This window comes from Acipenser ruthenus, chromosome 1 (genome assembly GCF_902713425.1).
Source record: "Acipenser ruthenus chromosome 1, fAciRut3.2 maternal haplotype, whole genome shotgun sequence".
In the NCBI taxonomy this organism is placed as follows: Eukaryota; Metazoa; Chordata; class Actinopteri; order Acipenseriformes; family Acipenseridae; genus Acipenser; species Acipenser ruthenus.
Window position 1 is genome coordinate 9,135,477 of NC_081189.1, and position 27,355 is coordinate 9,162,831.

At 39.1% G+C, this 27,355-nt stretch overlaps 1 protein-coding gene across 2 annotated transcripts; it reads left to right on the forward strand.

The window, feature by feature from the left end:
* Nucleotides 1-27,355, forward strand: LOC117404034 (secretory carrier-associated membrane protein 1-like). 2 transcript variants are annotated; one of them, XM_058994651.1, is made up of 9 exons: nucleotides 1-21; nucleotides 10,948-11,025; nucleotides 15,035-15,142; nucleotides 16,197-16,308; nucleotides 18,852-18,980; nucleotides 21,766-21,925; nucleotides 22,346-22,447; nucleotides 22,759-22,876; nucleotides 23,696-27,355. In XM_058994651.1, the coding sequence occupies exons 1-9, from the start codon at nucleotides 16-18 to the stop codon at nucleotides 23,846-23,848; spliced, it is 966 nt and encodes a 321-aa protein (XP_058850634.1). In that variant the 5' UTR covers nucleotides 1-15; the 3' UTR covers nucleotides 23,849-27,355. The 2 variants fall into 2 exon arrangements, with proteins under 2 accessions (XP_058850634.1, XP_058850563.1); XM_058994580.1 differs by lacking the exon at nucleotides 1-21 and adding an exon at nucleotides 486-739.

Below are 27,355 nucleotides of genomic sequence, written 5' to 3' on the forward strand. Positions count from 1 at the left end.
CTCACATCACAATGCATGATGGTATGTTTTACCAGTGTGGACTGTGTGGGGGCATGATAGTTTAAATAGAGCAGGGATTTTTTTTCCCTGTGTTATTATTGACAAAATAAGTTATTCTGACGACCACATCAACAGACAACCACATTCGAAGATGAGTAAACTTTTTTAAAAAACATGTTTATTTATGTTATTCAGTTTTACAATTAAATGTAATATATATGGAAGGGGGGCAACATGCGGCATGTACACAATATCCTTGAGTGTCAACGACATAAAAACAGAAAATAAAACAAAGGTAAAATAAAAGCTTTAAAAATTGCTAATAATATAAGCATTCTGGGTGACTAGAATCTATGTCTGTGAGGGTAGCCATGAGCGCGGTCTTTACACATTTTATATATATATATATATATATATATATATATATATATATATATATATATATATATATATATATAATTTAGATGAGTAAACATTCCCTTTGGTGTTGAACAGAGAGGTGACGTTCCCAGCTCTGCGTGACAACATCCCGACACCACTTCCGCTTCTGCCATTTTGTATGTGTGCGAGAGCGCTACCGCTGTCTCTGCAGCAGGGAAAGGGGATAGCGTACAATTTATAAAATACTGAAAACACAACAACAGCAGAACAAACAGCGACTCTACGACAGCATCGGCACAGGATGTCAGATTTTGACAGCAACCCGTTTGCAGATCCAGACATGAGTAATCCTTTTCAGGTAAAACGGCAGTGGGGGAATTCGTTACTTCAGTTGTGTCTCATCCTCACAGCTTGCACGGCCTCTGAATATATAGCCAGTGAGCAATATCATAAATCATATATGATAAATATAAACGGATAGCGCTCCTCAGATTAGGTGGCGATGCCTGGTGGCCTCAGGAACACAGTGGAGGAAATGGAGCTGTAGTCCTATATCATTTGTTATTGGACGCGCTGTAATGGTCTGTGTTGGTTCACAAGACAGTGGAACTACAGTCAGCAGGACTCCGGTTTTTTTTTTGTTTGTTTCGATTACTGTAGCTAAACCAACATCACACAGGCCCCGAGTGTAGAATGCAGTGTATCCTGTCAAAGCTTTGCAGTGTTGATCAAACTGACACAGGATAATGCAGTGAGTTGCTTCCTGTCAGTGCACATCGTATACATTTCATTACGAAAAGCCCTTTGTGTTTGTTTGTTTGTTTTAAAGCGATATATATATATTGTTTGAAAATTACTATAGTTTTAAATTTGGTTTATTTTTACAAATTTCCAGAGTTTAGCTGTCGCTAAAATAAAACGAAATTACAACACTTGAACAAGATCTGCCGTTCCGAAAAAAAAAACAAACAAAAAAAACACTTAAGATGTTATTGGATTATTGGATGCGCGTATAATTTGATAGGCTCCAGAACGGTTTCAGTCCTTAATGTTTTTGTATAAATCATTGCTGAGCTGTGCTAGCTACTGTGGGTGTTTGACCGGCGCTGGTCTCAGCTATTCTGCAGAAGAAAAGCACCAAGATCCGTTACACGTATTTTGAAACACAGAAGCAGCAACATCTTTTGTTTAATATATTAAATATGTGTGCTTCTGCATGTATGTGTTTCACTCAGAAGTAATAGTATGTTCTCCCTCTGTAATGGAGTATTTTTTATTCAAGATTGCCGTTTTGGTTTTTGTTTTAGACGGATGTGAAACGCCTTCTGCTTTGTTTCTGTCAGCTTTGGTCTTGTGCATTGTTGAAGGAAGAAATTAGAAAGTCGAAATGAGAAACGCATTATTGGTTGCCGTGGTCGTGTTTTCTTGTAAAGCATTACTCCAAAATTTGCAGTGGGAAGTTTTGTTTTTTTTGTGGAAAGATCCAAATTATAGGTTATGCTTTGAACATTCGTGTTTTAAGAGCTTCCCAAACTGTTTCCCAACTTAAGAAACAAAAAATGATAATGTCAGCTCTTACTCATGGGGCTGTGGAATGTGTTACCAATAAAACAAAATAATTACTGTTTAACATTTAGCTAGACAATGAAAAAAAGAAAGAAGAAACAACATGTATGGGTCATTTAAGTGAGCAGTCATGCTTTTTAGGTAAACTCTTTTGGCATGACAGTTTAATTTCATCCGTTGTATCTAAAAGGTAGTTGACGTGAGTTATTTCTAGTAAAATCAGCAAGCTACTGGAGATGGCAGCATACAGGTGTCGAGAGATCTAGAAAATGTGCCACATTTTATAGCTGTTACAATGAACCGTTATGGCATGGGGGAATTTTATGTTGAAATAGCCTCAGCTTTGGGGGCTCCCGAGTGGCGCATCCAGTAAAGGCGCTCTGCGTGGAGTGCAGGATGCGCTCTATAGCCTGGACGTCGCCGGTGCGAGTCCAGACTATTCCACTGCCGACCGTGGATGGGAGTTCCCAGGGGGAGGCGCACAGTTGGTCGAGCACTGTCCAGGGGGAGAGGGCTTAGGTCGGCCAGGGTGTCCTCAGCTGACCGCGCACCAGCGACCCCTGTAGTCGGGCCGGGTGCCTGCGGGCTTGCCTGTAAGCTGCATGAGAGCTGCGTTGTCCTCCCAACGTTTTTGGGTGGCTGCATGGTGAGACCGCAGTGTGAAAAAAAACGGTCGGCTGATGACACACACTTCGGAGGATAGACTTTTTGCTCGGAACCCGAAGCTGAATTACAAGGTAAACTGGTTTTTGTTTGCTAAGTAACTCAAAACAAAAACCTACAGCCTAAAGAGGTTCACTAATTTCAACTTAATTTCTCCCCCAGTGACTACAGAATTAAACACGTCACCCAGGCTGATTTACTTGGTAAATTCGGTTGGGTCCTCCCACAATGGGATGAGGACCACAGTACAGTTTGTAGGGAGGCTTCAGTGGGAGATATTGGGAAGGGCATCTGGTTCATACGTGAGATTTTGCAATGAATGTCAAAAGAGCCAGATAGGATGTTTTAACAGTGTGTGCCTCAAGATGTCGACCCTGTTACTGCAGAATAAAAATGCGGCCTCCAATGCGAGTATGCAATTGAAGTGCTTGTCCTGCAGCAGTTAAAAATCTTACAAACTGAAATGCTTCATTACCACGAACTTAAATTGTAAAACACTGTACAGTACATACTGTGTTAAACTGTGTTTGTTCTGTTTATAGGGAGTGACCAGGGGTAAGTGGTAATCAATCATTCAGTTACCACCTGGCCACATTCCACACTTTCCAATCAACCATCATTCACTCAATTAGTCACTTAACACAATTTCCATCACTACACCCCCTCCCCCTACTCTCGCACAATACCTGCCCTCACAGTTCATTCAAGGGGGAGGAGCCTGCTTAAAAGTAATTTAGGCTCAGGGTCAGAATTGGTTTTCACAGCAGTAGATTGTTGTTCTTGAACAACACAACTGTCCCCTGCTGATCACATGTTGCCCAGAATCACACAGATTGAATGGCTTGAATTGTAATCTACAGTGTAGCCTACAGTACCTGTGTGGTTTGACACGAGATTTCATTGTTGTGCAAACATTTCTAGTAAGCGAGTGGATGATGTGTGAGTGTTTTTAGTTTTTTTAAAGTGTATGCACCTTTGCAGTACAAGTCACCTGGCGCTCCTCCCAACTCCCCATAGAAATGTGTGTATGGTCTTGAAAATTGTACATGAAATGTAGACTTTGTTTATGGCGTTTGTTTTCCTTTAAAAGAGTTGTTTTCATCTCAAGGCAGATATTCTCTTTAGATAGGGTGACGCCTTGTTTTGATCCTTCAGCCCTGACAGCAGACAGGATGTCCTCCTTCCTTCATGTGGATTTGTTTGCTTATTTCTCAGTGCTGTTTTGTATTGTATTTCTTGCAGGAACCACTGTACAGTATGGGAATGATTTTAGACCATTGGTTCCACTTGACTTCTGCAGTCGCATTAGTTTACATCACAAACACAGACACTGGACTCAGTCAAGGGGTTATTCAGGCGAGGTTTGAGCTACAGGGAAGCTCTCTTGGTTCTTTGCCCAACTGTAGCTAAGGAATGCAAGGATTGAGATTAGAATCCTCATGTCCATGGTCATTTATTTTTCAAATTCAGTTTACCCAGAGACTGTTGTAACCCTGAATGGTGATTTTAATTGTGTATTAATGTGCATGTTTATTGTTGTGCCTAATTTCCAAGCTCTATTGAGCCTCTTTAGGCATAAATGTTGTCCTCTTTTTAAAAGTGTTCTGAAGGTGTCTGGACATTTTGTCACTCTAATTAATTCAACAACTAATGATGCAGGTAGTGTTTATCTGCTTCAATTACGAATATTCTAATGTTTTATTCCTTTTATATGCATTTTCCATCATACAGTATACTGTAAAGCAGCTTGCCGCCAGTTGCCAAAGCTTGGAAGGTCTGTTAGAAAGTGTGTTCCAGATCATTGATGGTCAATATTTACCCTCCGTTTCTTCACTGCAATAGATAGATCATTAGTACTTTATAGCAATTTCTAAAAGGATTGCCTTCGTCTTTGTCGAAATGCCTACAATGCTGCTTCTAATTTCCGGTGTGCTTTATATGAATTCTATATCTGCAACTACTACTGTACTGTTGCCATTATTACTGACTGTGGAGTTCATTGTTTTGCAAATGAAACACTGTTAATTTAGTGGTAATGTTGGGGAGTGTGTATGTATATGGTGAGGGTTGTGAGTGCCGCTTTCACAGAATATGCACACAGCGTTTACTGTACTGCTAATTCTGAGGCTCCTTCTGCAAATTCAAATCTTGTGACTTGTAGCCTAGTTGTCACCATCTTGCTTGTCAGTTTTGCCACCTGAATGTATGTTTTGGAGCGCACAGTTACCTTTCAATATATAAGAATAGCAAGTTGTATGTCTAATATTTATAAGAAGCTGTGTCCCATTAGAATCAGAATACTTGAATGTAGTTTTTTTTAAGACCCTAATGCTTAAAAACAAGGGACATATGTGTCCCACAAATCATATGATGCTAACTTTCTTATTTTTGCAATGAGGTGCAAAATGTACTGTCAGGTTGGATCTGGTCATCCAAATTGTCGGTTTCCGTGTGATACTTGAGTCACTCTCAAATGTGTTGTAAGAAGAAATGATCAGAGCAACCGCTCAATTCCTTGTGACCTTAAGGGGTTAATACATCTGAACAACTCATTTTAAAACGAGCAACTTTGGAAATCCTCATTCCATTGATTAAGATATAGACTCCTCCTGCCACAACACTGAGTGGGAGTGCAGGGTCACCATGGACAGTCAGGACTGTGCTCACTCAATCTGATGGCTCTCCAGCATTGTTCTGGAGAGATGCAGTACGGGATCTTTCCTAAATGAGTCATCTTTCCTGAAAAATCTATCCAGTATTGTATGGAAGCATATAATGAAGTTGTGCACTAGTAGTAATAATAACTTGCGTTGTTTATTTAGTGTGGTACCCCATTGTAATGTGTGCAGTCCACCTCCTCACAAACATGCACACGATAACCCTTACATATTATTGTACTGCACTTGTCATAATGCCCTGCTAATGACTTCCTGCCATTGTCAGGGTTTGCTTGCTTATTTCTTGTATTTTTATTTTTGCAAAACCTGACGATTGTATTTTTCATAGGTGTCTTAGCTGTTTGCTGTGCAAAGGAGACTGAATTCTGCAACTGTAGCAACAGAGCTAAAACTCCAGCAGAAACAACGTCAGTCTAATCTCAGAGAAAATGCAGTAGACTGTGTTTTTCTGCTTTCTCAAGAGTGCTGAGCAAAACATTCATTGAACAACTGAAAAATAACAAAAAAACAATTCTCTTCATTCTCACTGTGTTGGTGGTGTTGATGATAGTAATATAATAATAATAATAATCTTTATTTTGAATATAGCGCCTTTCACAATAAAAATTGACATAAAGCACTTCACATGAATAAAAAAACATTGACAAATATTAATAAAATAAAGCAAGAAAAACAAAAGAAAAAACACATAGAACAGTAAAACAAGGCAGAGAATAAAAGGAACACCATTTTAGCATAAAAACGCTACATTATAAAAGTGTGTTTTGAATTTTGTTTTAGAAGCAGTGACACTTGGTGCTTCCGTTACAGAGCTAGGCAGATCATTCCAGTATTGGGGCCCTATAACTGAATGCTCTACCACCTGTGTGTGTGTGTGTGTTTTTATTTTTTTTTAATTTGTGGGACAGTAAGCAACCTGGTGTCCTGTGATCTGAGTGGTGTCTAGGAATACATAGTATTAAAAGATCATTTAAAAATCTTTAATTCATGAAAAGCATCCTGGAAAAAAAACTATTGTGATACAGTACAGAAAGTACAGCTATAGAAATAGGAAAGAGCCCTTTTCTTGTGATTACTGAACAGCGTAAGTCTTCCCAGGATAGACAGATAGCTATAGTGACTATAAAGAAGAGTAAACCCTGAAGTCTCCTGAAGTTTGTTTTGTAACATCTTCCATTCATTACAGTTATGCCAATTTAAACTCTGACATAAACAGCTTTGCTGGCATACTGTATTACAAAAGTACACATAAACCGTACAGTTCCTTCACTGTAATTGCCCTAGATACCCTTAAGGAGGCTGTGTGGTCCAGTGGTTAAAGAAAAGGGCTTATAACCAGGAGGTCCCCGGTTCAAATCCCACCTCAGCCACTGACTCATTGTGTGACCCTGAGCAAGTCACTTAACCTCCTTGTGCTCCGTCTTTCGGGTGAGACGTAGTTGTAAGTGACTTTGCAGCTGATGCATAGTTCACACACCCGAGTCTCTGTAAGTCGCCTTGGATAAAGGCGTCTGCTAAATAAACTAATAATAATAATAATAACCCTAGCTGACATAAAGGCAGAAAGTGTTCTCCAGGATACAACCCCCTGCCCTCCTTGCACACACGCACATGCACGCGCCCACACACACACACACACACACACAAACAGGAGTTGGGGAGTGTGTCTTACTTGGAGTGTGCATACAGTGATACTCCAGTATAAGATATTTTGTTTACAGAATACCAGGGTTGGGTTAATTAATGTTTTTTAATTCCATTTCCAGTTCCTTTGAAAGCAAATGTAATTGACTAACAGTGACTTTAATTTGAAATAATTTGTTGCCAGCGTGAGTGTTGGATAAGCATATACTTTAGAGAAACTGGATAGTTTAAAATGAGCTAGGTTTCATAGACTGAGCTAGTATGAAGATCATTTGGGTTCAGTATTAGTGAAGCAACCAGATGGCAGGGCAGCTTTAAGAGCACCATATATTGTATGACAGCTTGAAAGGTGATTGCACTCTATTCTGTGTTTTAGGGAAGTGACACCTTGGCTAAACTTTCCTTTCCCTCAGGTAAAACTTCAAAGAACAATAGGCAAAAGGCTCACTCCTTCCTTCTGCTCTCTTCCTCCTTTTCAACTATAGTTTTATTGCCTTGTGAGTGAAACACCTAAGGATGTTTTGAGGTTGAGTTCACTTAGAGATAGAGAAGTGGGCCCCACATGATCAATAATATTATTGGTTGATAGGCTTGTAAAACTTAAATCGGTATGTGTCTTTTCTGATAGGTTAAGAAAAAAAGGGTAATTTCATAGGGGATGCCTATATTAATTCAAACATTGTATTGCCTTGTGAATTCTTAGTGTCGTGTGCTTGAGGGTAAAGGATTCCCAGAGACTCCACTATATTAAAAAAATATATATTTGTTGAACTGTGCAACTAAGACTTGGGCTACAATTCATTTTACTCAATGCTGAATGCTGCTAATTGCAGTTTTCATCAGTGGTGTGTTGGAATTGATTGAATGGGAATTGATTCTAAAATGGAATTGGAAATGGAATTAGAACTGAAGAACAGGAATTGACCCTGACCCTGCACTATACTGTATACTCACCTCTTAAAGAAGTGCAGAAATGCAAGCACACCTGAGCAACAGGTATACTTGAGAATAAAACCTGGGTATACTGTGCTTGACATCCATTACTGAACTGGCATTACTGGGGTCAGTTGTTTTCAGTAGCTGAAATAATAAAGAATATCTTTATGTGAATTTTGACTCTTATACAGTAAGCAATTAACTGTGTACTTCCTTCCAGTGCTGTTTATTAACAGAATAATAATAAACTAGTGAAAGGTTGACTGTTTAAATAGTAATGGTAGGTTAATGTGAAAGTCAGCCAAATGGTGAAAAGGTAAACCAGTTTTAATTAAATAATAAGTGCCTCTGGTATTGTACTGTGCCTAGCTGCTACTCAGCAGTGGGTTTTATAGGCTGAACAAATGATCCCTTTGCATGAGACCCTAGAAAACCTGAGGACTCTCTAACGGGTGGGTGATGCCTGTTTCACCATCGATGCATCGTTTCCCAAAAAAGAAGGTGCATCGATTCATCGACGTTAGGAAAAAATAATAAGTACCGCAGTAACACATGTGGAGCTGTGGATTACTGTGCAACATTGCTAGTAAAGGTTTAAAAACTATTATACTGATTTAAATGTGATCAGTTTGTACATAGTAATAATACATAAAAAGATGTAATAATGTTCTTACCTTATCCATGTTGATTTGTGCCGGTTGAGGGTCAAAGCAATATATATATATATATATATATATATATATATATATATATATATATATATATATATGTAAGTTGTTCAAATCCAGAACAAGCAGTTTAACAACCAATCCAGAGAACACCAGAACTAATTTATAAAAAAAACCACACTGTCCACAGCAGTTCAGTAACAGTATTGGCTATGGCTTGGATTTTATTTTTGTTAAGGAACACGATCTTAATTGTTTTTCTATCAAAGAAGCAGATCTTTGTTTATAGTTGAGGGTAGTTCAGATGAATAAATGGTGATCTCCCGTGTAATGTCACATTCCTTCGTGCAGACTGTGAGTTGTGTTTGCGTCCACGTCTCAACAACTCAAAAGCCATTTCTGTTTTTGACTTCTTTTTAAGTGGCAGGTAGCATGTGCTACCTACACTATTTTCACCAGAAAGGTGGTATGTGTTTATTTTTTATCACTGACAGATTTTGTTTGGCGTTTTGTAGGGTTCCATCTCATTAAACGGTCACACAAATTAATTGTGTTGCCGGAGTATCCCAGACATTTGTCACATAGGCTGCACTTTCTTGCCATCTTCTATTTTAGAAAATAATTGGCAAACGTCATGAGGCATTGCATGACGGGGGGTGAGCTCAATCGCACGCAGATTGTGAGTCAGCCCTGAGGGGAGAGGGGGAAGCTTTGTGCTAAAATCCAATAATTGAGTCCCGATTTACAAAAAAAAAAAAAAAAACTTACCTTTTGCTTAAAACCTTTACACAGAAACGATGCACAGGATTAACTATTGATAGTGTTCAGACGATATGAAGGATCGATGCATCGCCTCAGCCTCAGCCTCTCTTCTGCAGCAGCAGACACGCTTCACTAGCTGCTGCTGCTATCTTGCGTAATTGCATTCTAACAAACAGAGGAACACATGCAATATATTTTAACATCATTTGCATGAAAGGGTTATATAATTGTGTAGCCTATAATGCTGCAAAAAACAAATAGGAAGCCATATGCCTGATGACAGAATTCTCATCAAATCGATCATATTCTGAGACATTTCCACCTTACAACTACCAACTACCTCCTAGTAGGAAACACAAGTTGTTTTCTAAGCTGCTGTGCAGAGCCAGTGACTTAAACCGCCCCAAGCTGTGATATTTTTTGTGGTCCTGTGTGATGTGGGTGATGCATAAGAAGGAATGAAAATAAATGGTAAAAGCCTACAGTAACTATTCCTAGCTTTCCCACTGGGAGGAATGGAACATTTCAGGTGCTTTTAAAAAGCTGTATGTAAAAGCTTTGATTCGAGCAATGGAATAACTCCCATGTCTTAAATGATCCAAGAGATATAGTACAACATGGAAGCAGAAAACGGACTAGCTCTAGACATCAGGAGCGTGGATTTCTGCATCACTTTTTTTCAGTTAAGATTGGTTTTTATGATGGAGTGACCCGTATCCTTGTTAACAAACCATCTGCCGTGCCATTCTCTTTGCATGGTGCCGCACGGGGAGACACACTTTTCTAGTTTGTTGATGTAACCGATTTAAAGTCTGCCTAGTTGCTACAGTATCCTGTAAGCTATATGGTAGCTGATGGATTATGAATATTTGTCAATATGCTTCCAGTTTCCGTTACAGTGCTGTTACAGTGCAGTAGGTAAATCATTGCCTCTCAATCAGGCAGATAGATTTATTTATTTTTATATTTCTAATAACGTTGTAGCCAAGCCACTAAACAGTGTGCTGAATTGTGTTAAAATGTACAATACATCACAAACCATATATTAATGTCTTCATTTGGCACAGGAAGTATACGAGTCATACGAACTGGTTTCAATCCGTGCAGTTAGCCAGGCATTTATTTTCTTCCCTTTGATGACATTGAAGAGGCTATTATTAGGCTGCGTGCAGTGCAATCGGTGGCATCAGCCCAATGAGCATGTTCCAGATCACAGCCTTATCCATAGAATGAAGAAGAGGTGGGTGCAGCATGTCACAGCTGCAGCAGGGAGGCATTCACACTGATGTTTCATTTTATAAAGGAGAGTGGGGGGTCTCCGGTTGATCAGTGGCTGATATAAATAGTGCTGCTGGTTACATTATTAAGATAATGGATCAAGGTTCTGAAAAGCGAAAATCTAGCAGTGGACAGCTATGGCCAAAAGCTTTGCATCACCTAGAATGTAAGGACTGAGACATCATTAAAATAATAATTATATATATATACATATATATATATATATATGAAACATAATTTATCTGACATGATGTCATCAAAGAAGCTACAAAATGATATTGCAAAAGCCATAATAGTTAGATTTTGAAATGTCACATTTTTAAATTTTTGTAAAATAATTCCAATGAATCTTTTTTTTTTTTTCTTTCCAGGATCCCTCAGTGACACAGGTAACACGCAGTGCTCCCCCCGGACTGGAAGAATATAACCCTTTCACAGATGGAAGAACAGTGAGTAGAAAGATTGCCATTGATTTTACTTCAGCAGTTTGTACTTCAATGTATTTTCAGCATTCTTTCATTTACATCAGCTGTCCGGTAGGATATTGGACTCATGGATCAACCATCTTTTAAAACGCTTTGTACCAAAACACTGAGTTATACTGAGGATCTAGTCTGACCTGTAATATCTGCATCCTGTACAGTAATTTATCTGATGGTTATAATGAGGATCTAGTCCGACCTGTAATATCTGCATCCTGTACAGTAATTTATCTGATGGTTAAAAGAGCAGCTTGTAATGGATCTGCACTTTCTTAACTAACGTATTCTTCATTGTCAGTCAGCACTTTGTGGTGACTTTTTAAAATGTTTATATTACCCAGGGCTGCGACTCTAGAGAAGACATGTTTGAGAGGACCAAGTACAGCAAGCACCCTATGTAACCATGAACCTGTCCCCTGCGACACTCTGCCTCTAGTGGATGTAAGAAGCATCACAGTTATGTGATTTCTTGCCGATGTATTTCTTCCGGTACATCCAGTAGGGGGCAGTGTTGGTTACACCATGCTGTTCTGAATGTATGTTTGAAAGCTCTATTGATGCCACTGGGGTTCTTTAACCCTTTGCGGTCCATTTATTCAGCGCGTCTCAGGCGTGTCAGGTCCAATTTATTTTCACACGCGCAGTTTGTTTAAAAGTATTTTTTTTCACAATAAAACAGGTTTAAAAGGCACTGCTATCAACAGGACACTCGGCACTCCATCTCCAGCCCCGCCCCAGCCCTTGTTCGCTGTATTTTTCACATACCTCTTCATAGTCGTGCATACTGATAAATCATCTCCTGATCACTCGTTTTATCACCAAACTCCTCAATAATGCGATCCAAGTCGTTATTTTATTACTATAACATCTCAAAAAGCTCTGCAAATATCTGTGATATTCTTTGAGTGCTGGATGCAGAAGCAGCTATCTTGTTTGTTTATGGCCGTGTTATCTCTGTGGTGCTGGGGCCATGTGTATTGCTCAGATCCGCCCCTTTTTTTTTTTCAGCTTCTCTCGGCTCCTATCACTCTCACTCGGCTATTGAATAGTTTTCCCGGCTTTTTCCGGAGAAAAAACGATTAGAGACCTGTGCTTTACGTCTTGATGATGTTGGACAGGGTTGGACAGGGTCCGACATAGGACCGCAAAGGGTTACACTTCTGAGCTTTAAAATGTCACCACCATGTAATGATTAAAACAGAAAATCATATACAAAGTGATTCTAAAAAACAATAATACATCAGTTAAAATAACTGTGATATTTTAAACCTTCCCCAAGTTAATCTTTGAGATTACCATCAACAAGTAATGTTTTACCCTTTTTTTAATTTATTTTTTTATTGTAGACCCAAGCTGGATTAACCATTACCATTAATCTGGTAATGACACTTTAAGGTGTGCTGTCAAAATCTTCTGATTAAAGATGGTAGGCACAAGTCTGCCATAAAGCACAGTTCAAACAACTTGCCATTGTCAGAAGCATCAACTCTAACTATTGGTAAACAGTCAGAGAGGAGATTTAGTAGGAGCAATGTTGTTTTCTTTTTATTCTCAATGATGTACTGTACCCTGTGTGGTTTTTATCAAAGCCAATCAACTGATGGCTTAAGTATCCATAAAGTGCCTTTCCCCAGTAAACCCCCAGTTTGAACTGTGATACCTGTGGTCCTTTCCTCAACATACCCAGTATGTGCTTCAAAGTGCTGTCCAGTATATGCTATTATCTGCAGTAGAAATGTCTTATTGGATTCATAGGCAAGTGAGTGCTGTGGCATGCTAAGAATTCCCCTCTACCACAACAACCTGGAAACAAATTATTATTTAGAAAAAGTGCTCAGCTGCGCTGTGAACATCTTGATAAAGTCTGTGGCTTGGCTGTATTTCAATCCCCTGGGCGAATAATGTTGAGTACAGTATTTTCTTTGATGTAGCAAACCCATTAGAGCCCCTACTTTTTAAAAGAAGATGCAGTATATACATTCCATTGCTCTTTGTTAATGCTGGGTTAATATAAGGCATACAAAAAAACCCCGAACCACTTCAAGGACAATCGAAACATCCTTCGTTGTCTCTTGTTCAAATGTTTTAAGAGACATTACAGTGTAGCTGGTGCACAGGTAACAGGAAACCGGAGCTAGTTGGCTGCGTTATTCTTGTGGCCATGCAGCCCTTGTTCTTTTATTCAAGCCCTATTGTATTTCCTTCCTTGGCATCCTTCAGCTTTTCCATGTAGACATGCAGTTGAAAGGTGAAGCTATTTCTTTACACAGCCAGATAGATGCACAATAGAAAACACTCAAATTGGGGCACATGGTGGATAGACAAAATCAAGCAGTAAAAACTTTTTAAAAAGAAATGTAAAAGATTAATAAGCAAAAAAAAAAAACACATTAATTCTGCTACATGCGGTTTATGAATTTATACTGTCATGTAAATAGATTGAGCTTAGCTTTGTCTGCGCTCAGTTATTCACCCACAAGTACAGTGCTAAGATCTCTAGTTTAAAAGCAACGCACAGCAGTATATTAAACTGGCATGTCAAATCAGACGACTAGCTTCTTCTCCTCTTTATACTTGACTGTGAAGTGTTCACTTATGCGTTTAGCTAGCTGTTTGCTCACAAATAATATAAACTGTTTGTTTAGAACAGTGCTAATTACAGGTGCATCATTTTGAGCCGCTGTACATGAGATCATTTTAGAAAAAAATATGTATCCTTTATAATTTTACTGTAACTCCCTGATGATCTCTTCAGAAGTGATAACTTTGTTAAATGAAATCCCAGGTCTTTTTTTCAGTTTGGCTGTCGCAATATTCTAATGATCTGCATTGTGCACAGCGTGTGGAATTGGCACTGTGTGAACATCACAATATTCTAATGATCTGCATTGTGTCTGAACATCTCGTGCTGCAGTATGTACACACAATTTAAATTGAGATTCCACACGTTGTTCAATCATGGACTCCCATTTACACAAGCAGATCTGCATTGTTGGCGTTGAGATTAATTCATGGTTTACAATGATTACTTGCTGTTGGGATGAAGAGTTTGAGCTGAACAAAGACACTCAATACTGTTCCAGGGCAGCGCTACAGTAAATTATGCATGTCCAGGGTGTCGCTTAGAGGAGCGAGCAAGGGCAGATATACTGTGCTAGTAACCTGATTTGTTCAACTGACACATGACAAGTTTATGTATATAATGCACTAAATTGCTATAAACCGGGTTTGGGGATTTTAGTATATACTGTGGATGAATCATTGAGATTGCACGTATAAGTGCATCTCGTGTAAAATAGTGTTTAATATGCAGCTGTGTGGAAACAGCTGCCAGTTAACAGCTTGTGGAATATAAAATCATTCAGCAGAAGCACCCAGTTACACTGTCAGTCCCTGAGCAGCTTGTGGAATATAAAATCATTCAGCAGAAGCACCGAGTTACACTGTCAGTCCCTGAGCAGTTTGGCCTCTCCCTGTAATGTAATTGAAGTTTTAAATGTTTTTCCAGACATTACAGTAGATTTGCTTAACTGCCAAAACTGTCAAACAAAAGTGTTGCATTTCATCTTTACTCCGTTGATCCATTCTTTTTTAAATGTAGGCCTATTTGTTTTCGCAAACCATTTTAGTTCTCCAAGGGTGCCTATCACTTTACTTGCTGTACAGATTGACTGTGATATTAATTTCCTGCAAAATGAAATAGCACTGCACTATAAGGAGGTCTAAAGAACATATTTTTACATATAATTAATGAGCTGTACAAATAATGAAAATCAGGATTAAAGCAGCTAGTGGACCTAGAGTAGAGTCAGAGTTTATTCAATGTATTGTGAGCACTGACAGCTGCGTCAAGAGGATCTAGTGTGGTCACTAGCTGACACTTCTGAAATAGCAGTAGATACCATGCACATCCTAATGGTAATGTTTGAAGATGTTCTGCTTCTTCCCTGAGTGCTTTCTCTTGTTTTTCTCATAGGCGGCCCCAGTCCCCCCGGCTGCCTCAAAAGTGCCTCCAGCCACTAACACACAGCCGGCCATCATGAAGCCCACAGAAGAGCCTCCAGCCTACACACAGCATGCACAGGTACTGATCCAGCCTACACACAGCATGCACAGGTACTGACCCAGCCTACACACAGCATGCACAGGTACCGATCCAGCCTACACACAGCATGCACTGGTACCGATCCAGCCTATACACAGCATGCACAGGTACCGATCCAGCCTACACACAGCATGCACAGGTACTGATCCAGCCTACACACAGCATGCACAGGTACTGATCCAGCCTACACACAGCATGCACAGGTACTGATCCAGCCTACACACAGCATGCACAGGTACTGATCCAGCCTACACACAGCATGCACAGGTACTCATCCAGCATACACACAGCATGCACAGGTACTGATCCAGCCTACACACAGCATGCACAGGTACTGACCCAGCCTACACACAGCATGCACAGGTACTGATCCAGCATACAAACAGCATGCACAGGTACTGACCCAGCCTACACACAGCATGCACAGGTACTGATAGCGCTCTTCATTCTCCTGACTGGAGGAGGGGCTGCATTCCCAAGGATGCAACAGTGAACATCTTTAAGCCATGGACATTCATCCATAACTTCAAACAGGCATTCATAAGCCCTGTAATTTCTCTTTTGGTATCTCTGAAAACAATATGCAACTTTCCCTTAGGATAGAGCGTAAAAAGCTTATTAAAGTGCAAGAAGAAATTTCTCATCAGATAAAGTATTTTAGTACTGCTGTGTATTGAAGTAATGCGAAGGGTTTAGCGTGATTTGGTGAATGATGTTATACAAGCCAGTCAAGGAAAGTCTCCATTTAGGTCCGTCACGAGACCCTGTGAATTTACATTTCTGCTGTTCAGTTGGATATAAAGTCCACTACCTTTGGTGGTCATTATAACATGTTTGTTTTTATTAGCGATATTATATGCAGTGTATAGAAGTGATACCTGTAAACCTACATTTCAAATGATGTAGAAGCTCTCTTTTTTGCATGGTTATTCAGCAAGGTAATTTGCAGTGCTTTAATTAGCAGTGCTTCTGAGCTTCCTCTCCTGGCTGTGTTTGTTGCTTTGTTAATGAAGACAATGCTCCATGTTTCCAGGATCAAGCTCTGGCTCAGGCTGAGCTCCTGAAGCGCCAGGAGGAGCTGGAGAAGAAGGCAGCAGAGCTGGACCGGCGGGAGCGAGAGATGCAGAGCCTCAACCAGCAGGGTGGTGAGTCCTGCTTCTGTCCACCGGCACTGCACACGTGTGGGGTTGATTTTCCATGAGGAGCAAATTGCTCATGTAATAATTTACTATGGAGTAGGCAGTGTGCCTCAAATGGAAAATATAGTCCACGGTGTTCACATAATAATAATAATAATAATAATAATAATAATAATAATAATAATAATAATAATAATAATAATAATAATTTAGTCATTTAGCAGCCCCTTTTATCCGAAGCGACTTAGAGACTAGGGGGTCTCATCCAAAGGACGGCGGTTCAATGACTTGCTCAGGGTCACCCACAGTGTCAGTGGCTGAGCTGGGATTGAACCAGGAACCTCCTGGTAACAAGCCCCTTTCTTTAACCACTGGACCACCAAGCCACCTAGTTGGCTGTGTATGCCTTTATCCCTGTTGCTTTAAGCTGAGGGAACGTGAAGCCACTTTGTTGCTTGGAACTTGGTTTCAGGCCAGTGCATGGCACACCAGGGGAGATTTGGGGTTTGATCCAGCAAAGTTGTCTCAAACTAGGTCTCCTGGAACCAGGTTTCAAGCCACTGGCACTGCACTTGTGCCCAGTTATTGTATATCCTGTTATAGTCCAAACCCTGCAAACAGGACCATGAGGAATGATTTGTCATAGGTTTATACCCAGATGATTTCCCCCGGGGCAGAAGTAGAAAAGGGTGATTCTTCAGAGTGGTCCTAAACATGGTCTTAGAGAACTGTGGATAACACCACCTGCTTTCTCTCCAGCTGGAACTGTAGCCTGGTTTTGTGATAGAAGCGTAGGTGTATTATACCAGTGTATGGCACTGCGACAAGACCTTCCTCCGCAAGTCTATATTTGGAATCCTTCTTGGGTCTCATGTCCGGTGATGTAAGGTCTTGTGATTTGGGCCATTAGGAGCTCGATTTTATATTGGCCCTGAAGCCTGGTTTGATCTTGAGAACAGGACAAGAAACACAGCAGTGCCTTTTCTTTTAGTCCATCGACTTTGCTTTTTAAAGGCTTTAAAACGAAATGTCAATATCAGTTTGTTCTTTCATACTCCTACCAGACTAGATTTCTCTAGTGATCCTGTGCTGCATGCAGCAGCAAGCCAGAACTCCTTCAGAATCCCAAGACACTTTCACACTAATCCCAAGCATTGGAAAGCCAACTATCGTACCCAGCAAGTTATTCCCTTTGTCAAAAACCAACAAAATTGATAAAGTAATATCAAACATTGTGATTAGGGAATAGTGTTTGTTACCTTTGTGAATCAAGTCAAATCTATATTGTTTTTACCATATACAGTAGATGCCAGTTATTAGGAACCAATCCCATCCCATAGACTTTAATGTTAATGTTATTAGGAACCAATCCCATCCCATAGACTTTAATGTTAATGGAATTCTCATATTAGCAACTGCATGCTAGTTTATTACTAGGTGCCAGTGCTACAGAGTGCACTTGCATGATTTATGCACATACTTCATGCAGCTTTTATAATGCACTGACTTTGCAACTGTGTATTTCTGCCGGACTGAGGCAGAATCGTGGCTTTGAAACTGGCTATGATGGATTTACAGCGGGAGATGAAAGCAGACAACATTGGACAATTTCTTATTTTAAAAGTGTGTTCTTTAGAATTGATTGTAAGTACAACACATATTTGTTATGTTTTCTTTACTCATTGTAAGGACAATTGTAGTACATCGTTGTGTAGTACTATTTAAGCAAACACATGTGTGAAGTAAAACAGTTCTATGTTTGGATATTTCATGTTTCTCATGTTAATTTTTTAACACTGAAACATTTAAAATACATGTATTTCAGTGACATATTTGTACAACTACAGTATATTGTTGTTCCATATAAATACACTTGAAAACGGGGGCTTTTCGCTTATTGTCAACTTTCAGTTAATGACAACTTTTTGCTGGGAATCGAGAGGTTGTTAATAAGCAGCATCTACTGTATTCTATTTCTTTTTCTAATTTAAAGTGCCACCTCCATTAACCAGAGATTAGACATTTCTTTTAGTTTTTTCTTGTATCTCTATAGAGATTCCATTACCCTTATATTATTCCCCTGGGAGAGAGAAAATGAATTTTGTTCACAACAAAAAAGCAGCTGACTAGTTGACTTATCCAGTAGTATGTCATCCATTGGAGATGCAAAGGGGTGGGTTGGCTCTGGAGGCCTACTTTTACATCAATTATATGAACAGGGAGGCATGGTTGTTTGGGACAATGACTTTTTGTGTATATAAAGATAACTTTGATTTTTAATGCTGTTAAATGAATTAAAAGAAAATATGCATACATATTTAGAGAGCTGCCTTTTGATTTTGTTTATGATATATAGACACAAGATAGACTTGTACAGAGGGGTTGAAGCCCCGTTTCTGATCAGGTCTCACAAGATAGACTCGTACAGAAGGGTTGAAGCCCCGTTTCTAATCAGGTTTAGTACAGGAGTCAAGAATTCTACAACAACCGGAAGGGCCTGTACAGTGCAGGAATAACATCCTTTCTCTTGCTATTCTTTTTTCTTTCAGGCAGGAAAAACAACTGGCCACCTCTTCCAGAGAAGCTCCCTGTGGGCCCGTGCTTTTACCATGACATAGCGATAGATATACCTGTAGAGTTTCAGAAGACCGTGAAGATTATGTACTATCTATGGATGTGTGAGTATGAAAGCTTTTGAAAACAAGCCCTTTCTTTGAACCTTTGCCATTTTTCCTTTTAAATCCGGCCGTTCACAAACCTGGCTCAACATGACACGGTTCAGTTGCATGAAGGTAAAAATTGGCATCAGGTAAAGTTGAGCTGGGAACAATGTCGTGTGTGTGTGTGTCTGTGTCTGTGTCTGTGTCTGTGTGTGTGGCTTAGCTACACGCAAGTTGTTTGTGCGTGTAGCTAAGCCGTATTTTATATCACATCTTAAAAGTCCTCCTGACTTTATTTATTTTTTTTTTTTTTTGTTGACTGGGCCCCTATACTGGAGTATCAAATAACAACCTAATGCTTACAGTAGCTGTTAGTCATACTGCAGTCATATGATTGATTGTGCTATGCCTTTGGTTCATCACTGCACAATGCTATAACTTCCTGAGTATTGGAGATATTACAGCTCCATCTCAGCTCAATAAAACCCTGTGAACTTTCTCCTCACATCTACACGCTCGTTATTGGAAGCATTGGTCTGTGACTCTTGTGTTGGCTGATCTCGGGGGGAGTTTGCACACTTATCCTAGGAGAGCCCAGACTATTGCGCTTAGCTGTAAAAACATGAGAATAAACCAATGAAGGTTTCTTCCAACTTAAATTTCACTGAGCTGTAAACAGGAATGTTTCAGATTTGTGGGAACCTCAGAAGCAAGCTAATTCTGCACCTCAGGGATCTGAATGCAAAGGTACTGTCTAGGATTACTGTACTAGATTACTGTACTAGAACATCGTGGTGAGTCATTTCAGTAGCATTTTGTGCCGCACTTAATAATTGGCCTAACTTGGCAGTGGATTTTGTTGTTTCATCAAAAGATTTGGAAAGCTGTTGAAGCATTATTCCACTCCATGAAACAATGCATTTCTAAGGAGGTGGGCGAGAGTGTTTTAAATGTAGCATGTGTGTGCTTGGTAAATAAGGCTCAGAACAATAGCTTGTTAAATGTAAACCACTGTACAAAAGGAATGGCTCCTGCAGGAAAAACAAACAGCTGCTTGCTTCTCAATGAACGCTGGAAAATGTATCCCGATGGGTTTGCTACCTGGCAATATCAAAAGCCTTCAGTAAGGCTTTAGTAATGTGTGTGTCATCCACAAATACAGATTGTTTGTTGTGCCTTTAATCACACAGTTGTATATTTATTTAATAACATAAGAACAAAAATTATTTTGTCAGTAGTGTACAAACAGTGTGATACATTAACATTATTCAAACTGCATACATTTCGTTCTGCTCAAATATTACACAGGACCGGAGCAATACTGTAGTGTGTTTCATTTTTATTTTAATAAACTCATTATTTACTGGTACTTTGTCTATTTCATAGTTGAGGTGTGATGTAAAGCAAGATTAATGTGGCTGTAAGATTAATTTGTTTTATTTTTATGTATTAATATTTAAAAAATGTCAGTGCCAGAGTGTTACGGTTCTGTAGCAAATACTTCATGTGGCTTCTCAAGGACTGGAAAATATTTTTAAAGACAGAAATGTAGATATTTGATTTCCATAACCTTGATATATTATTATAACTGCCTAAACAGTGTTGACAACAACGGCCACTATTTAAATCAATTGAATAGATTGAAGTACCTGTGTGCCTCCCTGATATATTACTACAAGACATGTGTCTGCCTTCTGCTACTCCGTTTGAAGGGCTGAAGAATAACTGAGTCCATAACAATAACTGGTATATTCACTTCTGTAGCTGAAAGTTGTGAATTACCACAGATGTTGGCATCATGTTTTCCAAACTATTTCTGGTATCCGATGGGAAATTGCTCTTTAGCCAGCTCAGCTATTCCTGTGTGGGATTTGGGAGCAGAGATGTTCTGGTGTATCATTGTGAAACACAATCCACATCTAAATGATGACACCACAGTATAACTGATGGTGTGTTGCATGTGATTCTCACCATCTGCATGTATATAATCCAAGCCGTATCTAGAAACTACATGACACAAATACAGTCGGCGCTGCCTAATCGGTGTACTGATAATTGGGATTTCTACTTCAGTGGGATACAACTCTGGGAGACGGTTCTTCCCAATACTATTTTTGTTGTTTAATTGGGATGTCACTTTGTTTCAAATAATGAACAGAGATCGCTTTTCAGAGCAAGACAGGTTTGCGTAGCACAGTGCAGCGAGTATGTGATTACACTGTGACTTTCGTAAACCACGTGCCTCACCTTGTGATAAGATATGATTTCATTCTTTTTTTTATTTCATGTTGATTCAGTTTTGTTTAGGAATAAAGTGTGACTAAGGTTGTCTCAAATGCCTCTCGTTTAATTGGGACAGCCGCTTATTCAAGATATTTTGACTTGAGGCATCCTGATAAAGAAGCTCTGACTGTACAAGCCTCTCTAATGCAATACAGCTTCTTAGAAAAACCATGAGAAGCATGCTTTCTGTTCATGGCAGCTGTTTTGCTCACACGACCTGTCTGACTCTATCAAACAAGCTCTCCTTTATTCACCACATGCAATATATGCACACAGGAACAGTAACTGTATGGGCATTAAAATACAGTTTAATGATATTTTGCATGTGTTTTGTTAGTTTCTTCATTCATACATGAATCGATATTCCAGATACCACTTTTAGATGGAGAGGAAACAAAAGAAGGAAAATCGAGGGAGCTTGAGCTGGTTGGAGTGTGTTGAAAAGACTATTTATTATTTTTTTATTCACTGTTGCCCTGTTTTATTATAATATTTGTATTCTGTTTTTGTTTCCCTACAGTCCACACGGGGACGCTGTTTGTGAATGTTTTCGGGTGTCTGGCCTGGTTTTGTGTCGATGCTGCAAGAGGAGTTGACTTTGGATTGGCGATACTCTGGTTCATGCTCTTTACTCCATGCTCCTTCGTCTGCTGGTACAGACCCCTGTATGCGGCATTCAGGTAGGGACAAAGCTCTTCAATCTTAAAGGACAGGGTTACCGTGGTGGCCAGCAATATTACATAATTTTAATTCACACATATTATTACTTAATAACAGTTATCAATAAGGTTTTGTAGTGGTTGATATTTGATTACAGCACGTGTAGTTTTGAAAACCCATTTTCCAATTTAGCTTGGTTAGAATTACTATCCAGGCCAATATTCTACCAAGCAAATAATTAGGGTACCAGCAATTCATTTATAATCCCAGACACCCAGACACAGGCAAGCTTCAAAATAGCTGGCTAATTACTGTCGCCTCTCTGGCTGGATGGAGGCACACTCTTCCTGAATGTAAGAGCTCTTGTTAATGTTTCTCAAAGCTAGATGAAGGCGCACTCTCTCCCTGAATCTAAGAGCTCTTGTTATGTTTTCTTGCAGGAGTGACAGCTCTTTCAGGTTCTTTGTCTTCTTCTTTGTATATATCTGTCAGTTCGGTGTACATGTGCTACAGACTATTGGCATAACAGGATGGGGTAACTGGTAAGTGAGTCTCTGCTTCGATTTTAATAAAAAATCAGACTGGTAAAATAGGGATTTTAAACCAAAGACTGCCTCACATGGTGGGCAGTTTTACCTGTTGGCTTGTGAACTAAGTTAGACCTCAATATAGAGACACTTAAGTTGGCATATTACAGTCAGAATAATCAAAGTGTTTGGCTAGTGGCTATTCCTGTAGATCAGTGTCTAGTTTGTTGAAGTAATGCTGTTGTAATTCTAGTACTTGTATATGAATTTCAGTATTGGCAGCATAAATAGTTGCTCATATTGTTTCTGTTTTTGTTTTTCAACAGTGGCTGGATTTCTGCGCTCACAGGTCTTAACACCAGTGTTCCAGTTGGTATAATCATGCTCCTGATAGCAGCCCTGTTCACAGCCTCTGCGGTTATTTCATTAATCATGTTTAAAAAGGTAGGAAGCACAGGGAGCTGCTATTTCATCTCTATTCATAAATATCATTGTACCGCTTTTATCTTTTTACTGCTGAGGAAAAAGTGAGATATCTATTGCACTGATTTACGTTTTTGTCTTGATTCAGGAGTTCTGATAGGACAGTAGGGCTTTCTAAGTTATTCCAGCAATACACCATTCAAAAACAAATCTAGGATTTATTGAGAATGACTTTGCTGGAAGTAGGTTGCGATCCCACTGGATGACTGTTCGCACTTTATATTCACAAATGAGGGACCTATCTAGTAGTGAGCTGCTTCCCACATTGTTCTGTTTTAAATAAACAGCTGGATTTCTAGACTACTCTAGATCATTATTTCAGGTCTTTGATAAATATTAGGCACTCAAACAATCCTTAATTCAGTGTTTAGCAGCCATTTCTTCACTTAGTTTGTAAAGTAACTGGCAGAATGCAAGGCTAAGACCAGAAAGCATTGACAGCTAACTAGAACCAGTGAGAGATGGATTTAGCTGAAGAAGATACAGTTCAAGGCATGGCACTATTGTGTGAAAATAAAATAAAATAAAAACAATGCATGTTTGTACTGTAAAAGCAATGTCCGACAAGGTTGTTTTTCTATATTGTGTCACTTTCTGCTCATAATTTATTTGTACAAGCTTGTACTTGGATTTTAACAATACTTTCTTTTCATATTACAATTTTTTTTTTTTTTTTGTTCAGTTAGTTTTTCTGCTGGGGCCTATCTTGGGCTAATAAGGTACATGCGCAGCCTATTGTACGACGGTGCAGAAGTAAAATGAGCCCCTCCATTTTCACAGGTACACGGACTTTACCGAACCACAGGAGCCAGCTTTGAGAAAGCGCAGCAGGAGTTTGCTACTGGAGTCATGGCAAACAAAACTGTACAGACTGCAGCGGCAAATGCAGCCTCTGGAGCAGCACGCACCGCTTTCAAGGGAGAGCAGATCTGAGCAGACTGAATGCATTGCCCCACTAACCCCAGCCACCAGCCTGGTCCTCTGTGTAGCGAGACTTCACTCCCATTTATTTAATGCACTCCGGTAACTGACTGAACCCCTCCACCTCACACAGCATGCATGTGAACAGCCTCCCTGTTGCCCTGTCTAACTGATGAACTGACAGATTTTCTTAATTATTGTGGGGTGGGGGGGGGTCCTCTCCAATTTGGTCTCATAGGGAAAGAGCAAGAAAAGTTTACACAATATTGCTGAAACCAATAGCCACCCTGTGCTCCCTTACCTTTCTGAATAGCATTACTGTAGGAACATATAGCTTCCACACAGCTGCACAGTAACACTCCGAATGTCCAGTGCCAGCCTCTGTAGGTTTCCCTCGTGATGGTTCCTGCTCTTGTAGACCACAAGAGAGTGCTGTTCCACACAATGGAACGGGTTGCTCTTTGCTGAAAATGTTACATTAATACAACCTCCAATGAGTGATAGGATTCTGCTGCCCTTTCTTTTCTTATCATGTGCAACACATGCAGTCTTTCATTTTTAATTATATATACAGTCTCTCTCTCTCTCTCTCTCTCTCTCTCTCTCTCTCTCTCTCTCTCTCTCTCTCTCTCTCTCTCTCTCTCTCTCTCTCTCTCTAGGTAAATGTCCCACTTTTTTTATCTTTTAAACCCTAATGCCCTTAGGCAGTAGTGTAACCCAGTTACAGCTGTACAATATTATTGCTTGCAACATTTTAAAAACTTCCATTTTACTTTAAAGCTGCAAAAAACAAGCATCGACCTTTTACAGCAGCTTTAACAGGGAGGATTATATTGTGCCTAATAAATAAATAAATAAATAAATGCACCGTCAAGAAAAGAAAGAAATAAATCAGTTAAAAGGTGTGTCAGTTTATCCACATTGCATGCCTCTGATGAGAAGAGTCGACAATGCCGTACCAGTGAAAGCAGTGTTGTGTGTGCATCTAATAAAACTCCCATTGTATAGCAGTTTGGACCAAAACAGGTTTTTATTGTGTTAGGCAATTGGTGTTTTTCAATGTAATAGGAAGGAAAATAGGATCATGTAACTAACATGTGTTGCCTGTGCACATTTATTAGGCACAATAAGCAGATTTGTGACATGTTGCTTCTTGGTTGAAGACCGGTTTTGTTTTTAAAGCACATTCATTTTGACATAACGTTAGCCAATGCATACAGCAGAAGGATGTATTTGAAAGGTATCAATTGCATTCTAATATCTTGTGTCCTCGTGGCTTGGTCCGGACTTGCATATGTACAGTACATGCAAATTAAAGCTGACCTGTAGCAAATGATGCAGGATTTGAAAAGTAGACTCCTGTCTGTATCTCCTTTCTGTATTCTCTTACATTTCATTCTAGTGTAATGTTGCAGGGAAGAGATCTGAATATACATCAGGCTGGAGAGGCGAGGAGGTCACTTTAATGAGGTTCCCTTCCACAGTGTTTGTGCTGGTCTGTTTGTTTGCTTGCTCGTTTTGTTTGCTGGTGTTCACTGTTGTGTTCAGGGAAAATGCGTCTCTGTGTTGGTTGCCTCTTACCTTCCTTTTAAAAGTGCATTGCAACTTTATTCCTTCATGTGAAATAAATAAAAAAATTAAGAATGACTTTTCTAAAAAACAAAAAAAAGTCATACTGGAATCAACTTAACCCTTAATACACTTGTGTTTAAAAAGAATACATAAATGCTCAAGTGATTTTGAAGAATATTCCAGCCTTTCCACAATGAAAGCTCCCTCAAGAGGTACTTTAACCAGTAATACTCAGGATATATATATATATATATATATATATATATTCAGATGCATGAACAGGTACCTAATCTGCTTCAGGGGGCTTTGTGTTTTTATTTATTTGGGAGTACATGTGAGATTGACCCTTGAAGAACAAGCCCAGTGTACAAAAGGAAATACTACACTTGATCTAATATGCTCCTGTACTATTCAGCTTTTGTCTTACAATATCCCCTGTTCTACCAGGTAACCAATACAGCAGCTTTGCAATGGTGTGGAATCCAAGTCCTGTTTTATTTAGCTGGTTCTGTATTTCACCCCCCAGTGGCAGATTGGTGATATACTGAGATAAACTAAATGATGGAAACATCTCCAGTACTTTATTGGGAAGAAATCTGGCTATGTTGGAGTATTTACACATGTCTTAATCTTTTACAGATTATTATTATTATTTTTCTTTTAATAAATTCTACTAAACCATAATGTTTCGACTCTGGCCCCTGATTTTAGCACTAACCTTGGGCTGCCTTGCGTTACCATAAGAAAGGCAAAAATGAAACCAGCTGATATTCTTTAAATATTTATTAATGTACAGTCTGAATCCAGTCCAAAGTGAGTGCAAAGGCAAACTGTGAGAGTAATAGAATAATTAACAGTATAAAACGAGCAAGGAAATAACTTGAGAGCTGAGAGCAGGGGCATTTCCATTACTCTTCCGAGCAGTGCTTGCTGCTTTTATATTGTTATTTTACCCTTCTCTCAAAATGTAGTTATTTGTTTTCTAGTCCATTTATTAACTTTTTCATTCAATTTCTCTTTTTACATATGGTGGGTTTTTTCTTCAGTAAATGTACATGGTATGTGACTTCTGTCCTCCCAGGTTTTTTTAATCAGTCTTTGTTGGTTTTTTGCAATTCTAGTTCAGTATTCTGTTTATCTGGAGAGTTCTGTTATATTGAAATTCCACTAATCAAAGGGAGATCAATGTGGTCAGAAATGAACCTTTGTGAAGTGTGTGGTGGCACACTTACAGCTTGACATTTAAAGTGTGATTCATCAGAATAACTGATTAATACACATGTTTTTTGTTTTAAGCACAAACAGTGCAGCTAGGCTAAGGTAGCAGTTTCATCCATCCTTGCAACGGGGTTCACCAACACATGTTCATTATAAAAGGCTGCAAAATGTTTCAAGAATGTGGAGTGATTTTTGTTTTATTTCATGAAAGTGATTTCTAGTGGGTCATGATACCTTTTCTTCACTTGCTCTCAGTAGGTTTGTTTGTGTTTCTTTCCACTGCAAGAGATGTTATGGTCTTTTTTAATGAATGGCAACAAATTGTTTCTGTTCCAGCAGTATTTTTAAGTTTTATTGAAGTAATTTGGTTTAAATCAGTGATACAGATTTGAGAATCGAAATGTTGACGCAATGTGAATTAATTCTCTGTGTGTGCTGTGCATATAAACCTTTAATAAAAAAAGAAAGACGTGTGTAGTAATACTAATGAAAACAAAAATGGGTAGAGGTCGGTATGTGATAAAGGATTCAAATGTATTTAAAGATTTTAAGGGATATTTGTATATTTTGTAAAAATGACTAATGGTTTGTCATTGTTCTGCGTTTCATTGTACTGTACAAATGCATTCACTTTCTCTATCCCTCTAATGTCGCATGTGAAGTAGTTTGACTTTTGTATATTTATTGTATTAACACAAAGTCTCAAATAAAAATGAAAACCGCAAACTA